Below are 22,597 nucleotides of genomic sequence, written 5' to 3'. Positions count from 1 at the left end.
CTTTAATAAAATATTCACTAAAGAAATATAAACATATGTTGATAAATTACCTTTGGTATATTTTGGTATTACTGACTGAAATATATTTACAACATTTTCAGTATCACTGAGTGAAATATATTTACAACATTTTTACTATTGAACAGTATTTTACTTGGCGCATTAATTGTAAAGTTTCTGCTTCCTGCCGTTCAATGAAGAATCTCTAATATCAAAAAGAGAAAACATTCTTGACCAATAAAATACAAAACATATAAATAGACTCAAAAAAGCATCTTGTATAACATGTTTATTTTCTATACCTTTCTTTTTTCTACCCCCTCAATTTGGAAATGTATGTATAACTTTAGCTCATATAATTATCATATTGTAGACATTATTTTATGCTAGTATCCTACAAGAGCTAAATTATAATTCTAGGGATAATTTCACTAAAGGGGTTGAAACTCAACAGAATATCTCCTGAAAAAATGCCAAGACCTAGAGATGGCAGTAAAATTCAGAGACTTTGAGTTTGTGGGGGTTTTGGGTTGGTGGGTTGTTTGGTTTTCTTTGCATTTTTTAGGGGGTCCATGTTTAGTTGATTTGGTTTGGGGGTTTTTCTTCTGTTTCTGTTTGAGTTTTTGTTTTCCAGAAAAATAAACAAAATAAGACATTTCTGAATTTTAAGATCCAGTCATTTTATGCTAAAAATTAATTGTTCCTGATATAAGAAATTCTAAATTATCTTGGCATTAATACATTAGCAACTTCCTTAAAAACTTAGGAAACCTAGAACCTCTATCAAATGTCTCAAAACTCAAAAAATGAGAAGGCTTGTTTTAAGAAGTCCTCCAAATTAACTAAGGTTTTTATAAAACATTAATAATTGAATTTTAAAAACTAAAAATGAATTATTTTATTTTTTTTGTCTAAAAAATCATAAGATCAATACTTAGAAGTAGGAAAAAAAAACCCTCTATCTGAAATCTGAGAATTTCCAAACAAGAAGTTTAGAGGAAGCAAAGGTAGGGGTTGTGGGTGGATGTGTTTGGATGCGTGCATTGGCTCCACAAATCCCCAAATGTGTGTCTCTCTTCTCTAAGAGAGTGCCAGCCATCCACCTAAGTGGATGCCATAGGTGAATTTCCACAGTAATCTGAATATGGGACTGTTTTTATTATATTCCTCATGTGGTTCTATCACCAGCAAATTGAGTAGCCCTAGAAATGCAGAGACTTTTTCTTGGTATTTCACTCATAGAAATATATAATACTCTGAAAAAAAGATCTTTTTCTGTCTACCTGTAAATTGAAGAACAAAGGAAATAAAGTTTTTTCTATTACTGTTGAAGACATTCAAATGTTTTCAGAGAGTGCACATTTTTCAGGTTTCAAGCACACTTCCACAGTGGTTTGAATTTGTGTGAAAGCTAATTCTTTACAAATGCATTATTTTCTGCATGTAAACCAGAATTACTAATGTCTATAATGCTATTAAGACAAAACAAGACCTTGATGGCTTCTCTATTAGAGTTATACCAGTGGTGCTTTCTGAGGGACTGAATGTGAAGAACGGAATTTCAGAGACAATATATTGTTTCTTCCTTGGAAAAGTCAATATTGCATGAAATGGAAAAATAAAAGAGGCTTTTTCTTATGAAGTCTTTGTTGATTAGACAGAAACAGATCAGATAATGTCCTTTCTTTAAAAACAAAATTGCACAGAGGATTGTGGGGGTTTTTCCCAGCACAGGTGTCTTACATCTTGTCCTGGTTTCTTTGTGCCTACAGAACAAAGCTTGGTAAATGCTCTTCACCCATGGTTATCCACTTGCTGACAGTGGATGTGCACCTTCCCACACTCAGGGATCCACCAGCTGTCTGGGTGAAAGGATGGAAACTCTCCTTAGAGAATTAATCTTGCCATCACTCTCTGCATTTCTGCTGCTTCAAGATTAGTGGGTTTCTTTTCACTTCTGACAGAATCATAAATGTATGGGCCCTGAGGGAAGTGTTCCCTGCTCACTCACCTCCTCTTGGGACTCTGGTACACAGAGAACTCCATCATAAAGTTGGATTTGCTGGTAGCCTGCAACAAAACTGTTTTCATATTCAGAGGAGCACCTAAAAAGTGCAGAAAATCTCATTGCCATTTGCTCCCTGATATCTTGCTGAACTACCAGAGTGTTGATTATGATTTTAAATCCCTTAATAGACTGAAATTGGTGTATCAGATGATTGCTTCACTTTCTGTGCTCTACTTCAATAGCTGCAATCAGTACAGACTTTCAAATGAAATCTTCTTCATTATAAAAGACAAAGGGGAGAGAATGGGGAAATAGATTTTCCTGGTTATGGCTCCAAGACTAGAATTTTCTCCTTACCTGAAAACAGTTCACACTATAGTAGTTTGAGTAGCAAAATTTGAGAAAAAGTTTAGAGGGATTCTTTGAAGAAAATGGCAAATGAAAAGAATTGTAGACTGGATTTGCATAGATTCCACTTCATTCTGCTGAATCGTCCTGATTAAACATATTTGTATTTACTGGATGATTGATTACAAAAGAATAGCTAACATCTTTGATAGGCATCTATAAAGAAAATAATTTTAATCTTAGTTGTAAAAGGTTTCATACATAGCTATTGGATCATAACCAGACGAAAATTAAGACTTGCTAGAATTAGGAGCAATTCTTCTCAAAAAGTTTTTGAAACACCTATTAATGCTTTATTTATAAACTTGCTTCTGTAGCCACATTTCTGTGAGGTTTGTTTCATTTTAAAGAGCATTTTTCATTAATTTTATCACTTTATGGTTGTTCTTTATACTGTGTGAAGACAACTGCACTATTTCTTCAGGTCACAGTAGAGAGGGAGCAGAAGACTCAGTTTAGCTTTGAAAATCTCTGCATTGGAATTTCAACAGTCTTCCAGGTACAACATTTTCCTGTATGTAGGCTTTTCTGTCTCTTTCCCTAGAAAGATGTTTTTTGAATTTACACATTTTGCACATTGTGGCAAGAAAGGTCTGCAGTTTTACCACTCCTGAGTTGAATCAGACTGATAAATATCATCCTTTAAAATTTCAGAATATTTTGTCACTTACTGCTGGGAAAAAAATCACGGCCCATGCATTATGTATGCACCACCACTTGAGACATGCAAGCAGTTATCTGTGTCTGTGTAAACAGCATTTATATCTGAATCTTAGCCATAAAACATCCCTAAACTTTGAACAGATGGAAAAAGTGGGTTTGTTTCTATTAAGGAATATTGACTAAACATGCAAATTATGATGATCCAACTACAAGTCATAATACAGAAAACTGCCTGAATTCTAAACATCCTCCTCACTTAACTGAAATGATGTTGAGGCATGGTAGGAAAGTGTTTCTTCATTACTTAAGTACAATCAGAAATTTTCTCAAAAACATGTATTTTTTATTATCCTTTAATAGACTATAAAGTATCTTAAATGTCTCAAAAAGCTGAAAGAAAAAAAAAAACAACAAAACAAAACAAAAAACCACCTTCATCCTAATAAAAGCTTCTTTGAAAAATCTTTCAGGAAGTGAAAATAGGGGTTTTGGAGAGATTATCTCAAGGTTATCTTAACATGACACTGTAAGTAGGATTAAATATAAATGGAGATAAGTTTAAACGGATGTTTTAGAAAAATTGCTAAAGTCCTCTGAATGCCCAGGAAACATGCAAAGTCTCAATATTCCAGAAAGATTTCAGTTACATTTAACAGCATTTCCTTTTTAAAAAAGGACACTAATTTTGGTTTTTGACGTCTCCATTTCCAAAAGCTTTTTGTGTTCTGGATTGCTGTGTCTGTGCTTTGATAACATGTTCTGGTTTTCTGGTTTGGCCCTATAATACTTCACAAATAGAACAAGTTTTCAACTTATTATAGAATATCAGCAGGGACTTCTGATAAATGCAACCATGTCTCTTTTGATTTCCCTATAAAACTATATAATGTAGATTCAATAACTTTATAATGTAGATTCAATAAGATTTATGAAAACAAGATGCCTTCTGTTTAGTAAATATTTTACAATCTGAAGTAGTTTTTGATTTCTAAAATACTTCAGAGAACAATACAGAGAAATATAGGATATACAGTCTCAATCTTTCTACACAGGGGTATATCAGTAGAGATTTCAGAAAACATAATGAATTAATTCTGAATGTAGTATTAATTTTTAATATTGCCCAATGTCCTTTCAATATTTTTTGTATTTACTACGTGACTCGTAGACCAAGATGGCTTTTCAGGTTGTTTTTTATTTACTTTTTTTTCATCACTTGGAGTAATTTTTGCTAACCTATGTTATTAAGAGGTATCTTTAATATGTCCAAAATTGTAAGGGTGACCTATTTTGTCTTCTCAACAGAACTTTTCAGCATAGAGTTAGGAGACAATGAAATGATAAGGAAAACACATGCTTGCAAGATGGTATAGCCCCTGAAATCATCCATGTGATAAAGGAGAGTAAAGCGTACAAAGGGGGATGTGGGAAAATTATATGACAGTATGCAGGAAGTAATACAGCTTTCTGCCAAAGAAATGTTTAATATTAGTAGAAATGGCAGCAGAGATCCTAAATACTCATAATCTGTTTCATGGTGATAACATCTGCATAAGGACTGCAGGTATTTGTACCTGTCACTCTACTCCAATTTTAGAACCACAGAATTCAAACAAGTCTTGGACTAAAATGATTCCAAGATCAAGTCATGTTATACAGAAATCTCAAAAATGAGCAACAACTTAAAAACACTCAATGCTGAAAGAATGTTCCAAAGGAAAGTGAATTTTTGAAGAAGGAAGCTTCAGTCAACTCTAGTAACAAGGGTCTATCAAATTACACCTTTCCTACTGTAATCAATTAATATTTTAATAAACTTCACATAAACAGAAATCATAGGAAAAAAAGTTTTATGGGGAGGAAGGTGGATATATTTTTTGCAAAGTTAACACTGTTAACACTGAAGACTTTTTTTATCCTGGTTTTACAAAGAAATTTAACATGTGTGTGATTGACTGATTGACTCTGTAGTCACTGGGTTTTTAATCATTTGAGTAGCTTGCACCCTACTACACAGACTGGTCACTCCAGGTTTTACTATTTGATATAGTTCATATCAGAAAAAAAATATTTCAAATTATTTGAAGGAAGTAGCTATGAGAATAAAAGTCTCTAACCTGATTGGCAACATTGCATGAAAAGAAAGGAAGAAGTACAACAATATCTATTAATGTACCTGCCCTGCAAATAGAGGAAACTCAATGTCTTCTTTAGATGTTATAGTATTGAAAGAAATTCAAGTTATACTGGAATAAAATTAATGTTACTATTTTTTACATCATTACATTTATACACACAGTTACTGCGTTGAGTTAAGAAAAACAAAAGATAAGGAGTTATAACCTGTTTTTTGAATGCATGCTAACTACGTGTTCATTATATGCTTCTTTGAAATGATTCTGTAATATTGAACATGTTCAGTTTAGTGCAGAATTTTTGCGTGATTACAGGATGTGAAGGGGAAAGAGAACACACATTAGATTTACTACATTTTTGTCTCCCGTGACTCTGCTTATAGCTGCAAAACCATTTACCTCCGGAAGTATTAATCAGAAGACTGTTGAGGGTGCTTTAACTTGCACTAAAAATACCAAAAGGCAAATTTGGATACAAAGGTTAACATTACTCTGTATGAACTCCCCAGCTCATCAAGGGCCTAAACAGCTCTTGTCTGTTTGGGGAGGCTTATGCTCTTTTCTGCCAAGGGACATGCAAGTAAGGACCCTTTCAGAGGGCATTATTGCTTGTTGAATAAACATGATATGCTTTTGAAACAGTTATCTTGAATATTAACAGGTATGTAGAAAGTTACTAAGTAGCTCAAATTCAGTAATTAGTGCTCAGAATTAAATATTATATAACAGTTTACTTAAAATTATATAATCTAGCTGCATACATAATGCACATTCTCAAACACAATGTCATTTCTACTCTTTTCAAAATGTATAGCTTCAAAAGCTGACTTTTGGCTGGACATGATAAATGGACAACAATTGTAAAATCATTAAAAATAAAAGGTAACAGTTTAGTTTTACAAAGTTGCAGGACAATTTCTAACTGGTGTAGAGAGTTCTGCACTAGTACAGAGATACAGCTTCTGGACTAAAAGAATGAAACAGTGAAGAAATACTTACAGTATTTTTCCCTGGACATTCTTCTTAGTTAAAATACTTGGATTTTTTTTGTATACTCACTTTGAACTCCATGAGAGCGAACTATTCTCCAGGTTTCTGAGGCTACCTCTTTCACATCCACTTGGTAGTGGTGAATGGGCACACCCCCATGTGAATCTGGTTTATTGAATGAGACCCTGGCAGTGGTTTGTGACAGCTCTAAAACTCGTACTCCATACGGATTTGATGGCACATCTGAAAAAGTACAAACACAGTTTAAAAAGCCGCAGCAACTAGACAGGCCTAAGCAGCTGATAATCTACCCACAAAAGTCTCCTTGGATTCTTCAAGGGAGAAAAAAAATTGAATATGGTACAAAAATATTTGTGTTAGATAAACAGCTTAAGCTTTCTACTACAGAGCTGTAAGAAAACAACACTAATTTCCTTGTATGCTAAATTACTGCAAAAAAATTTCCATTTTTACCTTTCTTTTATAATATATTTTTAATAGCTATTTTCATCACAGAAAAATGTAAGAGATCACTTTGTTGACTGTATAATTATGTAAAAAAGAAAAGAAACTTTATATCAAATTTAACAAAACAAACAGCTACAGCTAATTAGATCTATCAGAGTCTAAATTCTTCTAAACAAGCTTATGACAAAGAACCTTATAAATAATTTGGCCATTTCATGGAATTCTGAAACACAGCTGAAAACATGAATCTCTTTTTTTTTTTTTTTTTTTTTTCTTGAAGACTGGATTTCAAGCTACTAAGAAAATATGTAAATGGAAGGTTTCTTATCCTCTACTCAGCTTAAGAACTAATTTGCAAATTAGGTTGAAAAAAACCCATTTTCTCTGAAATCAAAAGCAAAAGTATATCTTTCAAAGTAGAAAATATCTATGAAAATATGGCAGGTATTTGTAGGTGTTGGACTGCTATATATGAAACAAAAGCAAAAAATAACATTTGGGTCAGTACATCTTTAAAAATAGGAATATTACATTATTTTTACAATTTATGATTGAACACACAGAAGTCAAAAGTCTAGTTTTTCTAATTGTCCTATATTTTAGGAAGTTATAAAAAGTGATATTGAAAATGATAGGAAGAATTTTAATTCTGTGGACAGAATACCAGGGTTTTGAAACACTATTAAAAATTTCTTTTCTGATACATCTGAAAATTATTTGCATACCTTCTTCCAGATTTGACATTGCTTTTGTCTCCATGTTATAAAAGATATTTTTGTAAAGACATGTCAGAATTTGAGCCAAAGCCTCTAATTTGGTTAGTGGGTAATGAACAATTTACATAAAATATTGCCTGCATTCAAAGGCCGTCAGGCACTTGTGAATAAAAAGAAATCAATCTGAACTTCACCCAGCATTTGTACTTTAATAAAAATGAGACAAAAATTTCTACAAAATATTAAAGAACATATTGAATGACTTATTTAGCCACAGATTCTCAGGAAAAGGACACTGACAAATCTGGTCTAAAGGGGCTGATTTGTATGACCTCTTAATTATCAGAAACTTCATTTTTTTTTTCAGAAGAACATCTCTGTCAGTTGTCAGGCTTGAGTGTTTTTATGCAAATATCATACCTATTACAGCTGGCATTTCTCATTCCAGGTCTCCTGAAACCTCCAATACTTGGTGTTCATTGGGTTAAAAGCAACATAGATTTTATTTATATGGATAAGAAAGTTGTAATATCTTTTACTTAAAGACACCACTATGCGAATCCATGACATTACAGATTGTAGTAGAATTCAAGTGTCAGCTTGAGGGATTAAAACCCTTTCTTATTCCAGAAAATAATTATAAGGATATGGGATTTTGCAAGAAATTTCCGTGTTTCTTAGAAAGTGATAGAAGATTTGTGATCAGATAGAACATGACCAAATGTAATCCATCTGCTATGAATCCATTAAAACACAGACCTGGCTTTTGGGTCTCTTTCTAAAGGCATGAAAAAGTTGGGAGTCTTTAGAAAAAAGAAATTATGTTCAAGAAACATAGAGACTGTTCTTTTCTGTGAGCGCATAGAAGAAGAATGAATTATATGAGTTGCTTATATACTTGTTAAGTCAGTATTCACCCCAAAATCAAAAGAGGATGAGGATTAGAACCAACTTGTGACCAATCCCTTCCCTTCAGATTCTCCTTAGAGCTGAGAAGTACTTATTTTTTTTTCTCCAGTATAGTCATTAAGTACATAAGCAACATTCTGTGTACAGATGCCTTCTCTCCTGAGCTCAAGTGGCAGCTCTGAGAAGAGTGGGAAAAATGTAGTGTAAAAATCCCAGCAAAGCAATCCAGGACAGCCATATCTAAGCAGAATGGCACTAGATGAGTCATGTGGTACCATCACTTGGGAAGATGAATATCAATATTCAGTACTAAAGGTGAATGCTCTTTGGATTCAATTGCAAGCTAAAAGCTGCCGTGGATTACTACAGTATTAGAAATAGCTTCTAAACTTCTGAAAATGATTTTTCTCTTGCTGAAAGTGTTCAAAATAAACAAAAATAGGGGTTGAATAAATACCTAATTTCATTCATACTATTTTTATGCTGGTTTTTGGATAATATTTTTAATAAGGCAATTCTCTGGTGCTTCTATCTGCATCAAAACCATTATTTGGTCTATGGTATGAAACAAAAACGTGTTCTTTACATATCTACTCTGTTCTTGACTTTCCAAAAGTTAGGGAGACCTCTCTTCCTTGTGTGTTAATGCCTGTGTGTGGTTTAGCAGGGACGGCAGAGGGAAGATGAAATCCTTCAGGAAGAACCTTATGTTTTCTACTGCAGATTCAATTATAATTTCTGCCAGAGGATGATATGATTCCAGATGATAATAGGCATGAAATGAAGCTCCTTTGAAAACCCAGTATGATATTTTGTGTAACTAGCACAATGAAATATGTTTAGAACTCACTGAAGTGTAAAATACATCCACAATACTATTTCAAATACGCATCTCACATTCCAAGACACCGGCACGTGCAGGTAAGTTTTATGCAGTTTTCAAAGTTGAACTAAGCTCAGTTCTAAGGAAGAGAGTGAATCACCTGAAGAAATTACAGCAGGAGACACATTGCTGGTGAAAACCAAAGCCAAACACTAGCAATACCATCAAGATATAATAAAATATCTACTGTCTATTTCCAGATAGGCAGATCTGTAACTTTTTTCCCCCAAAGAAGATCAATAACAACATAATGAACTGAATCTAATTCTGTAGTTCTCTAATGAGTATGAATTTGATCATTCATGGTATACAGCATTCTGGTCCCGATCCAGCTAAACATTCCTGCATTTAAGCTGTCCCCTGTCTGCTGCAATTACTTGGAGCATTGCCATGATTTTCATGTTAGAATTGCAAGGCTTTTGGATCAATGTTTAGCAGGAGTGAAGGATAATTTGCAATGTTGTGTACTTCGAAGTCTGTGCCTGGAAGGATACAGCTGTGGATTTTTCTTGCTCTTTTTCCTTCTAAAACCAACCAGCAAAATAAATCTTAGAGGAGGTTAGCTACAGGCAGTGATCACTAATTCACAGACTATTGTAGATATAAGTTGAAGGATTAAGTAGTAGAAAAAGGAAGGGATTTACTTTCTATGATTTAAAGATCTCCTACTGATAGCAAAGATTCCAGAACACTTCCTTAGAAGTTTCATTGCTATCTTTTCTTTGTCATTATACTGCTCTCAAAACAAGAGATAATTCATCACAAATTCAGCCTTTATATTACAGACATAAAAAGTCCCAGCAAGTGTCAGACATTTTGTCAACTTCTTCTTTCCACAGCATCTATTTCTCTGTTCAATATGTGAATATATTCATGTATGATGTTAAATAATTGTAAGAAGCCAAGATTTCTGTCTCAACATGTGTTGTCAGAGGCATGTAGGAGAGAGGCTGCATATGTGCCCCATGCCAGAGGTAACTAGGAGAAGATGGGTGAAAGCCTTGTCTCTGAGTAGACTTTGCCTGGTAACCATTTCACACCTTACACGGGATAAGGAGTCAGCAGGAGAACACAAGGACACTGTACTCCCCAGAGAGGTTTCTCCAATCAGCCATAGGTCTCAAAGGTCTCCAGCCATAGACTGCAGTGGAGGGTTGGGCTGGGCCAATGGCCCCCTGTCAGCAGGCAGAGTTTGGGAGGGGCCAGGGGGTATAAAAGTAACTGCACAACAAGGTCTTGGGAGTTTTTTGAGCCTTGTCTTTTGGTCAGGGGCATCTTGGTTTTGGGCTTGGTGACTAAGGCTTTTTGTGTCTTGTTTATTGGGATTTTTGAGTCTGGAGGCCTTTTGGATCTTGTTTTTTGCTTTGGCTCCAGTCTGCTGAAGTATGCTTCTTGCCCTGGCCCCAGCCTGCCTCTTGGCTCTTCTGCCCTCCCTGGCTCTTGCTCACCTTTGCATCTGTCCTGCCTCTGTGTGTCTCTGACCTACACCCTGCCTGCTTCATCTCTGTGTCTCTGCCTCTGGTGGAAATACCTGCTTTGTGTCTCTGTCTCCTCTCTCTCTATCTCTTCCCCACCTCCATCCTTTTCCATATTCCTTCCTCTGGTCTTTTCTAGCCTTGTTTAGTAAGGCAACTGGGGTTTTTTTTTGTTTGTTTGTTGTAACCAGTTCTCAGGTACAATGTTGTCTTGATTGACTTAATTTCATTCTAGACCATCTGTTTTTAAAAGAACTCCTTGCAGTTCCCCACAGTGGAGCCCAAGAAGAATCAAATAAAATTATATAGAATCCCCAAACAATAGGTATAAAATTGCACCTCATCTGTTCTGCACTCAGCACATAATGCTGGTTTGCACAAATGGACTTTGTGATATAACGGCCTAAGTAGAATTGGTTTGGCTCCAAGAACAGTACCACAGCTGATAGAGAAGTACACACAGAATTATGAGTTCATATTTGTGTCCACTGATGTGTAAAGTCTCCTACAATTATGACCAAACTTGTTCAATAAATGACTACTTTTTATCACTGGGGAATTTCTTTTCAAGCTATTTTTTTGATAGCTTTATGGAAGAATATAACTCCCTCTCAGAGTTTAGTAGTCCTGTTACAAACAGAGAAAAGAAGTGATTCTGTGGGAGTAGGTAGTGGGCTCCAAGATTGATCTTCCAGTCAGCTCTTGTCTCCTCTCTCCTGTCAGGATGTTCTACTGCATTTCTCCAGCTTTTCTTCTCTCTGTACATCTGGCATATATATTGACTGAAAATAACTATGCCTAAATGCTGACTCTAAATAGCACGTGGACCTTGGCAAGGAAAGAGATGAGGCTGGGGACTAGTCTTCTGGAGTCAAAAATCTCCACAAAATAGCTTGTGCTTGTACATCCTTAGAATGGAAAAAAAACCCTCAATATAAAATCTACATATATTTCTTTAGTCAAATCTCTGAGAGTTCTGGAAAAATAGGCATTTGGTTAGTAAACAGGACAACAGCTAACAAATAAATACATAAATAATAGATTAAAGTAAAACACATGCACACAAAGCAAAACACTGCTGCCATGTTGATAGTTGCATACCTATGCTAATTGAAAATATGTTGCTATTTGGTTCATTTTTTAATAAAAATCCTGTAGCTGATACTGCTATTATGTGAATGGCAAGTTTTAGAAGAGCAACCTAGATTTTAGGTCTGCCCATATTTTTGTGGAGACAAATGGACTTTTGGCAGAATATGATTTTCTTTTTTCATTATACTACTGTCCAGGGAAAATTAAGTCCTACTGCTTTGATTTTCTTTTACCTGCATGGAAATGTAAATACTTGGTGAAAAAAGGAACATCCATAAACCAGAAGCAAAGTTCCAGCATCAAAACTGCAGAATAATACATTTCTAAATTTGATTTTATAGTCTTTGTCAGTTGTCAATCACTCTTTTCATATTTTGAGCATGACTTTATTCCATAAAACAGTTTACAGGGTGCATTTTCTGTGAAGCTCAATTATGATCTTTCCCACATTTTCACCTGCTTTTGTTGTCATATCTAATTCAATAAAGTGGTATAGGAGCTCTGAGTATCTAATGACATCAATGGCTTTTTGTTTTTTAATTCTCTGTAATATTCCTGTACAAAAGAAAAAAGATAAATCATATAGCTGTAGCAGATGTAGCATCCCTCATTTGCTCAGAGAAGCTGTGGATGCCCCATCACTGGAAGTGCTCAAGGCCAGGTTGGGCAGGACATTGAGCACCCTGGTCTAGTGAAAAGTGTTCCTGCCCACAGCAGGGCTTTTAAACCCTATGCCATCCCAGAATACAAGGAAGAAGGGGAAAATCTAGGAAGAGTAAGGCTATGAGATCCTTAGAGGTGAATCATAGTTTACTTTTTAGGGCTCTGAATTCAGCCCAGCTATATATCCAGCTATGTAGAAAATGGACATTAATATTTAAAACAATAGAAAATTTCAAAATTCTCATTTAGCTGTGTCATAAAATTTACCATTTTAAGATATTAAATTGCCTATTCCAATAACATAGTCCTAAACTGCTGACAGCCATGTGACTTTCTCTTTATGTACACAAAACACAATAATTACACTGAGACCTCAACAAAAGTGAAGAATGCTTTTCTAGTTCATATTGACTCCCTGTGTAGTGATATTTCACATAAACAATGCATAAACTAGATTTGGACAAATCTAGGAATATCTGTGCTCACCTCAGACTCTGAGAGCCCTTAGGCCAACCTGCCAAGCTAGCCTGGCTTGACAAAATTTAAGCTTTAATTTAACTTAGATTAACACCAGAGTGCAAGTAAAGTTCTAAAATAAAAGTTGTGGTGGTTGTGCTGACATGTAGCAAATAATTTGCAGTGGCAACAAGTAACTATGGTTCTTTCCACATTCTATATGTTACTCACATAACATTTTAAAAGCTCAGGTAATCAAAAAGAAGGTCACTCGTAGTATTTTAAAAGTTGATCAACACAACAGTCAGGTAAAGGGCATATGTGATTAAGTTTTCCACAAAACTCTGAAGTTTCTAAGCAGGCCAGCACCTTCCAGAATGAAACCTGAAATACTTGGCAATTTTTCAGTTGTTTTGAAAGGTTTAAATGGAATTGAGTCTGATTGAGTAGCTCTGTATAATCTGAGTGAACAGTTATGGTTTAACTGTCATACAAATATGGCTGTACATTATGTATCAATTCTGAAAGAAATCTTCCTTTTAAAAATCATCAATAAGTCTAATTTCTTAAGAAAGGCAAGAGGAATAAAGATAATGGAATTTTGACAGTATGATGACTTTCTAAGTAGCAGTAAATTAATAAGAAAAGATGGCTTGATTGTGCTGAAATCCAGCAAAGTATAAAATGGAACAAAACATGAAGGAACAAGCAATTCCTGCAGAATTTAAAAAGAAAACTATTCAGTAAAATGATCGTTATTTGCGATCAAATTTACCCTAGCAGCATACTTTACTTAATACTGTCTCCCAGCTAGGAATTGTATTTATTTTTCCCTGACAGAGCCTTTGTAAAAAGTATTCTATGCCCCAGCATTTGTATTTACAATCAAAGCCAGAAGGCAGAGCAGGCCACATTGAAATGCATGAAATGATTTTATAGGCTTTAATATGGAAAATATCAATCATTAGGCCTTCCTAATCAACCAGAGCGAAGCAACCAAGGTAATAAAACTAGGGAGAAAGCTGCATTTGACATCTTATACCAGTAATCATTATAGTAGTTTTATCCTCCATATCCCTGATCATTTTGCAGTTCCAGCTGATGCCAGCTTAAGTGCAAAATTTGTAACAGTGAATTACACATTTGTGGTTTTATTCTAAAAACAGTCTATTTAGAGGCAAATGCTTAAAATATCAATCTTTCAGAATAATGAATATTATGCATTACACTGCTGTAAGTAGTACATAGCAGGTAGTGCACAGTGGCACCCCAAATCCAGTTTTTTCCAGTCCTGTTCATAATCACTACTAAAAAACCTGGGTTTTTTTTCCTATTTTCTGCATTTAATATAGTTTTGTAGAATATCCCCATACAGACCATGCTTTACATTATCTCTTCCCATAACTCTAGTTATCCTCATTCCCCTTTTTCTGTTTAAAACTACAACACATATTTTTAAAGTGTTCATCTAGTGTTCTGAAGAACTGAAGAAAAAAGAATAAGCAAAACATTTCAGAGGTAGAGAATATTAATCTGTTTTAAAAAATGGCATTGGTAACATTTCTGATCTAGTTATATTAAAAAACAAAAAAAAGTATTATAGCTTCCTATTTGTTTTTCCTTGTATTTCCAGGGGTGCTCATGTGTGAATTTCCTGAAATAAAATTACAAAATACCATGAGTTTTTCCAATTACTTTTCAATGCTAATATTATTTATTAAAATTGATTCATTATTAAATTATAAAAGCAGGGGATATATACATGGCTTAAATAATCACTGTGTAATATCATGCATTGTGATGAGAGGTTGTTCTGCAAATCTAAGGGGAAAACAAAAAGCATTCTGGAGAATACCTGTTGAAATGCTCTCCCAAGTGTACACACACTTATGAAAAAACAGCACACAGTGGCAGCCAGAACATTTTCTCATCATTTTCTCCCCTGAGAGGTAAGACACCAGAGGGATGCAAGTGGTGATTTTCCTTCCTTTCCTATTACTTATGTTCATGGCTTCAAGAGAAGCTTTCTTTCTCGGTAGTCATATGTAGCTATCGAAGGAAGGTAAGATCACACCACAGCTAACACCCCAAAAAAGTTGGAAAATGTAGTGTAATGGATCTTCTAAATGATGTAAAATAGTGTGTCATAGAAATTTGAACATCACATTTTCATATTTTAGGAAGCTCAGTACTTTTCATGGTTTTTCAAAACAAAAATATATATTATAGTAGGAATGTGTGCTATATCCTACAGAGCTGATGGGAAAAACTTTCAAAACTGCCTACAAAGTCTAAGAAGACTATTAATAAATAATGGGGTTTTATAATTCCGGAGACACCAAAAGAAAATAATTGCTCTACAGAGCAAAAATACTCAAATAATAGCAGTAGACCAGTGCAGAGAGCTTCCCTGTGACTCGATGTTCATGCTTCAGCAATGCTCCTTTAAAAGTCTCCCTGGTAGGAGCCTAGAGTGGTTTTTTTTCTGTGTATTAAAAAAGAAAAAAAAAAGGAAAAATAAAAAGGAAAAAAAAAAAGGAATAAGTACTAGACAAAAACTTGCAACTAAAACATTCAGAGTCACTTGGAATATGTGTCCATATTTTTTTTTAAATTCTATTTATACTTATATTTTTACATAGTGTTAGTCCATTTCACAAGCAAATATAATTGAAAGCACTGCTAAGAAACTCTCATTTGGTCTCAGTTAATAGTTATTTCTGCCAAAGAACAAACATATAGTCATATTTTTCTATTTGCCTAAACAACAATACAAGGACATAAAACTATTCAGATATTCTGTAACTATAGGGTGTAGAATATCTCAGAGGTTAAATTATTTCAATCTAGCATTCCAGTCAAATTCTACTTTCAAATAAACAAAAGTGCAAATGGAGATAAGAAATTCTTTGTTGATGTATTTAAGTATTTTTTCATGGTTGCTTTATCAAGAAAATATGAGGGAGAAAAAGGAAAAAAAAATCTAATTCCTTCTTACTGTCTGCAAACCGTATGTCTCTCTGCTGAAGTAATAAAAATACATTTTTATAAATGTAGGATATAGTAAGAGCAAAGGAAAAAAGGTTAGACTAATTTTTTTCAAGTTTCAGTAAGACCTTAAAATTAAATAAAAAGAAGATTCATATTCTGAGGGAACTGGTTTATTTTACTTTATATTGCAGCTCAGCTCTTAGACAATTAAATTATCTGCAAACAGTCCATGGGATAAAATAAATAGAAGGCAGCATGTATGAACTTAATATTGATTAAAGTAGGAAAAAATATTTAGAGAAAAGGAAACAAAATTTTAACTTACCAGCTTGACCAAGTGTATACTCCTGATATCTTGTTCCTATTCTGTTCGTGGCTGTACAATTATACCGTCCGAAATCACTGTCAGAGGTGGGAGCAATCTTTAAAATGAATACACTTTGTAAATATTTGTTGCTAATTAAATATATATTTTTTAAAATCAGAAATTCAAGTATTCAAGTAATTCCTCAACCAATATGCAGATGTGTTCTTACTTCAACATATCTAGTATATTCTCCAAATAGAGACCTAAATACACATTTCTTCATGTTTGACTCCCCCTTCTCAACTTCAAATGAGGAAATCTGATAATGGAAAATAATTACATTGTTCATCTTCATAATTTCACCTTTAAACAATAATTTAAAAAACAACAAAACCAAAAACTAATAAACTTTTTTGTAGATAGCAAGCACCTACCAGGCAGTCACTTTAATTTTCAGTCTTAGCTTGAAAGTTAAGTTTTATATGTATTTATGGATTATTTTTTATTCCAAGAAATGCAAATTATATTTTTGTTGGGTGCAGTTGGAAAACTAAGCATAGGCCATTCAAATAAGTTTTATTTTCTAACTACTCATAAGAAATGTGTAGATAGATTAGTTAATAAATAGTTGTTTGTCTTTTTGTTCCTTTTTTAGGAGTGCTACTTATTAAATTGTAGGTTTTAGCCTTAAAAACATTCTACAGTACTCACAGTGCTGCCAAACTGAGGACAAAATTATATCCTGCCACCACACTGATTTCCATTTGAAGTCTTACCTCTAGAATCAACTTTCTTCCTGTACTGTAGGTCTTCAAATGAGTTGTATTTTTTACAGGTAAAACTAACTTTCCTCTTTTCCACTGAACTGAGGCAGATGGATTTGCTAGCACTTCACAGCTTATATTGATGGGATTGCCTTCCCAAGAGTAATACATGGTTTGATTTGACACGAATGTTGGAGCATCTGGAAAAAGGAAGTAATGCACAAGTTTATTTAAAAAAAGCAAAACCAAAACCAAAACCAAAACCAAAACCAAAACCAAACCCAAACCCAAACCCAAAACCAAAAACAAAACAAAACAAAAAAGCTGTTTGCCCTTATCCAGGCTTTCATGTCCACTGAGAAATTTCAACTGATTGTTGTGTCAGTTTACTACAGAACAGGGAATTAATGTTTGTTGGGCTTGAGTGTGTTGGGCTTTTATCTTGGTAAATTTCTCCTCTCATAGACAGCTTCAGCTGAACTTCTCAGGAAAGATAATACCTGTAAAATATATTTAATATTAGGCAATCACAGGCCCTTGAAAGACACTCTCTCAGAAATGAAGAAGAGTGTTTCCACTTAAGGATGACAAACTCTTCAGCCAGACTTTTGTACAACAAAGGGAGGTGACCCAAAAACATAAATTGTCTGTTCATGTGCTGATTTTAGTGTCTTCTTTTGCTATGGAGGAATTACATTCACTTCTCAAATTTTTTTGTGCTATGGCTTCACCCATTTCTGACCCGAACTTTATTATACTCTATGAAATCCTTCTAAAGAGGGATGTTTATTTGTGGAAATAAAACTTTAAAAGTAACAAAAGAATATGAAAAATGTTACAATGCATCCTATCTATTGCAATAAATATATTGTGCATACATTATTTAGGACAATCTTTATATCAGTTCCTTATGAAATTATAAAGCTATCGCCAAGTAAAAAGATGGTGTGTTCTTCTTACAAACCTGACTGGTTTGTAAGAAATGGCTGCATTAAACATATACCAAACACTGAGTCTGACACAGGGGAAATTGCTGGTTTGCAAGGCAACTGTGATCTTCAGACCACAGTGTCACTAAGTGACAAGACTTATCTCTTCTACTCCCTGTTTCACTGGAGAGCAGGAAGTTTAGTGATCTTTATAAAATGAGAGAGAGAAGTCTTTCCCTCTTCTTCTTATGTCTTGGGTGAAGTGTGTTTTTATTATATCAAATACTGATTTGTGTATTTCCTAATTTCATTATTATTATCTTTCACAGTATTAAAAAAAAACTTTATTCAATGAAACTCCCTTAGTGCTTTAATTCCAAAAGAGAATTGCTGTTGCAATGGTATCTCTTTTAATAGCTAAGATACATATAGATATATATTTGTTTTGATAAATAGCTCCTAAATGTTTCCATATGTTCTCTGGAAAATCTATTTTAGTCCTCTCATATATAGCTTAGTTTTAGGCAAGAAAATTCCTAATAGGTCTGTCAGAGACCAGAATTGAGCATCTTTAGTATGAAGTAAAATTTAGCTTCAGGAACGGTTAAAAGCAACGGGGTTTTTTCTTCTTCTTCTCTCTCTCTCTCTCTCTCTCTTTTTTTTCTTTTTTTTTTTTTTTTTCCCCTGAAGTGCACATTTTCAACTTCTTCCTGTTTGCCTCTGTCAAAAAGCATAACTTTTTGATGACATATGCTGCTGCAAGCAGGCATTCAGGCTTTGAGCAAAAAGATCTGTTATCAATAGAAGTTTTAAAGCACAGATCAAAGCTGCTACATCTCTCAAGGCCAGCAGCATCTCCTTTAATAACTGCTCAGCCCTTATTTTTGTAGCAAAACAAACACTTTCATCTAAATAAGTAAAGCTTGCCCGGCTATGAATTTATTTACGAGACACAGGAGCTCATCTTTCTGCTCCAAAAGTTTTAATAAGTAATTCTAGTCATCGTGATTTTCACAGACCTTTAAATACCTCATATTTCAGCAGCTAAACAGTTTAATGCAAAGAACAGACTATCAAAGAGTCTTCAGAGTGTGATATCTCACACTAGTGGAGAATATTAAGAAAAAAGCAAACTGCATAAGCGTGTTTTATGGTTAGCTATGATCAAGACGCTCAGAACACTAAGGCTTAGAGCCTTGGCTTTTCCTCCAGAAATGAAGTTCATTGTGGGAATCACTTGTAGAAAAACTGCACCAACTTATTTCTGCATGTTCAATAGATGGATCAACAACAGGTTCAACAAATAGATTGGAAATCTCATTAGAGTCTTGGTGGCATTCCAACTGTGGTTATTTCACAAATTTTATGTAAGCATTGTCTTCCAATGTGCAATTTCTCAAAATAAGTTCACTCCATCTATGAACACTGACATGAATGTTGAAGATTAAAAGATACTCTGAATCTGAGAAATCCTTCTTCCTAGATAACATTATGGTTTGATGCTCAATACACACGTGGAAAACTCATATCCTATTTTAAGACTTACAAGGGAAAAAGTAGCGTACACTTCTATACTGCTGATAAAAGCATTTAAGACAATAGGGACTTCCAAATCAGACTTATCTGTCTTCTCAAGGTAGATTCTGGATGCCCATAGTACCTATTTGTTGATATGTTTAAAGAATAAGTGAGTTGTTGACTGCCATCTGTACAAAACTACAGGTATTAACAGTCATAAACACAAAATAGGACTAAAAGTCTGTCAAATAGGACTAAAAGTCTGTCAGATAAAGGTATATCCTGAAATAAACATCTCACAACTGTAAAGCATTACCCACAAGAAAGAGCTTTGTAATTTCCCTACCAAAAAGCCTCTGTAAAAAAGGCTTTGCAGCCATTTCCCCAGCAGTCAAGAGCTCCAATGCAAAAAGAAGAGGACTGTGTTAATGTCTTGATTCAGAGAAATTATCTTAAGACATACGATTTTTGATTTCCTAGTCAGGAACAGATTAAGATGGCTGGAGTGATCTTTTACAAAAAGAATATATTTCTGGAAATAATTGTCTTTTTACAGTACAAATAAAATATAATTTACACTTCTTATGAAACTAAAAAATTGATTTGGAAGGAATAATGTGTTTATAAAGAGAACTTGGTTTTTTTGTATGCTTTTCTTCACTAACTGCTGTTTAGTATACTTAAATGGTTACAGAATTAGTATTTATCAAACAAAAACACACATTATGTTTAATAGAAAATAATCTTGAAAAATAACAAACCTTAAAGACAGGTCTTTGAAAGCACAAGTCTGACTATTTTTGTCAACAAAACCTAATCCCACCAGTTTTATAAAATAAGTAACAAATTATGTTAATAATCAGAATATTTATCAAAAAGTTCTATCAACTGAAAATGAAGTAAAACCAACTAGAAATGAGAAGGTGGTACTATGCAAGAATCTTTAAATGCAATATATCTATAGTTTAAAAAAATAAAACATTTAGTGGAAATCAGTTAGAAAATTAGAACCATTAAAATAATAATGTGCTCTGCTTAGCTTCTGTGTAACTGAGAAATAATTTACACCTGACAAAATTCAATGCAAGGTGCAAATGAACTTTTCCTTTAAAACTTTTTACATAAAAAAGTTAAGATGACATACTAGTCTTCTAAACAGATAAGTAGTAGGAGCTTGAATACATGCCATTAAAAAACATACTAGATTTCTATGCAGATAAGTAGTAGGAGCTTGAGTACATGCTGTTAAAAAAAAAAAAAAAACCCAACTCTGATGGTATTTCTCACATCTGAACTTTTAGCACTTTACTGAAAACAAAACAAAACCCCCAAAACTGGAAAAAAAATCACAAAGTTTACCATTGATATTATTTAATAGATGTACACAATGTCATAGAATAGCTCAGGTTGGAAAGGACCTTAAAGATCACCCATTTCCAAGCCCCTGCCATGGGCAGGGACACCTCTTACCGGACCAGGTTGCTCAGAGCCCCATCCAACCTGGCCTTGAACACTTCCAGGCATGGGGCAGCCACAGCTTCTCTGGGCATCACTCTCGCAACTTAAAAAAATGCCTTCCTGAAATCTAATTTCTAATAACTCTCCTTCAGTTTAAAACCATTGTCCTTATGCTATCACTACAGATAAAACGGCTGTCTTATTAGCCCCCTTTGCACATGGAAAGGCTGCAAATGTCTCCTCAGAGCCTTCTCTTCTCCAGGCTTATAAACATCAACTCTCTCAGACTGTCCCCATAGCTGAGCTGCTCCAGCACTCCACTCACCTTCATGGCCCTCACCTGGACCTGCTCAACCAAGTCCGTGTCTTTCTTGTATTTGGTGTCCCAGAGCTGCATGCAACACTGCAGGTGGGGGTCTCACAAAAGGTGGGTGGAGGGATAGAATCACTTCTTTCATCCTGCTGGTATAGGGGTTTGAATGCAGCCCAGGATGTGATAAAGTTCATAAGGTCTTAAAGTTCCACTATGAAAGACTGAATATTATTTTGGAGAGATGAGGCAATCCAAATTAAAAAGATGCCTTGAAGGAACAAAGACTATATCACAAGATGCAAAACTAAACCAACGTATTCTATAGATGTGGGATTCTGCAAGAAATTATAAATTTAGAATGGCATTTTAGAGTAGTTAATGTTATGGCACCAGTATCAGCTAAACTCAAGCTGATCATTGTCTCAAGCAAGAGAGAAACCAATAGGTTGGCACTCCAATTAGAATAAGATCTGGATAACGTGTGTAAGAAGATTATTAAAGAGAAGGAAATTCTGACCTGAAAGCTGTCTCTAGCATTTAGATATCCTTGTTAGTTACAATGTCCAGGCACAGTGATTCAAGAACAGACTAATACATCACTTGTCTTGTCCAAAAAGTAATTAAGTTAAGGACAACAAAGATCCAGCTCTGGTGTATGTTTGGTGTCATACACAAAATTAGATACAGCAAATTACCTGATCCAATACATGTGTCCAGGCAACTATAATGGAAAACTGGCATGCAGAATCAGATTCGTGCTTCCTAATTTAAGAACATACGTTTTCAAAACTTTTGGCTATTTGTTCCCTTGAAACATATAATAAAAATATGACAGATTGTCAGGTCCAAGACTCTGGGACATTTCCTACAGTATATTATTGGAAGCCTTGCTCTAAAATGATTAATGTTGGCATAAGTTTCCCATCATCAAGGACTTTAATAAGCCACATCCTCTGGCAAATCTAGTCCTGTCCTTGCCATCGATCCTGTAAAATGCCTCAATTTTTTGTAACTCGGCCACAATTTAGTTAAGAGCCATCTATCTTTCTCTTGTATTTTTCTCCCTCTTACTTTTTTCAATAGTTAATATTTTAAAACGAATAGCTCTTCCTTGGATACAAAGTAGAAGAACCTCCACCACAGACAAGTACAATAACTGTCACATATGCATTTGCAAGAAGAAATAATATTGGAAATACTTCAAAAATGTGGTTAGGTGACTGTATTTTAATCTATAATCATTCCTAAAAGGAAGACAGGAATTGGATAACTTCAGGATTACTAACTTTCACATTACTGTTTCTATCACAATCATGTGGCTGTAAGGAAAAACATCCAAGACCCTGTTTCCAACAGGAAAGCAAATGAAACTCATCACATACTGGTTTTAAATTGCCATGATTATTAGCTAAAATCAGAGGCATCTTTTTTTCCAGTATTGAACCCACGAT

At 34.3% G+C, this 22,597-nt stretch overlaps 1 protein-coding gene across 1 annotated transcript in view; it reads right to left on the bottom strand.

The window, feature by feature from the left end:
- NCAM2 (neural cell adhesion molecule 2) overlaps positions 1-22,597 on the bottom strand; it is a 294,798-nt gene that overhangs the window by 65,516 nt on the left and 206,685 nt on the right. The window contains exons 10-12 of the mRNA XM_066206786.1: positions 16,941-17,128; positions 16,183-16,279; positions 6,274-6,447 (exon numbers count right to left, since the gene is read on the bottom strand). Of these exons, the coding sequence (XP_066062883.1) occupies positions 6,274-6,447; positions 16,183-16,279; positions 16,941-17,128 (459 nt within the window). The remainder of the gene's footprint in view (positions 1-6,273; positions 6,448-16,182; positions 16,280-16,940; positions 17,129-22,597) is intronic.

Source organism: Chamaea fasciata, unplaced genomic scaffold, assembly GCF_029207755.1.
Source record: "Chamaea fasciata isolate MVZ Bird 193981 ecotype frontalis unplaced genomic scaffold, bChaFas1.0.hap1 SCAF_2, whole genome shotgun sequence".
In the NCBI taxonomy this organism is placed as follows: Eukaryota; Metazoa; Chordata; class Aves; order Passeriformes; family Sylviidae; genus Chamaea; species Chamaea fasciata.
This window is presented reverse-complemented; position numbering and strand designations above follow the sequence as displayed.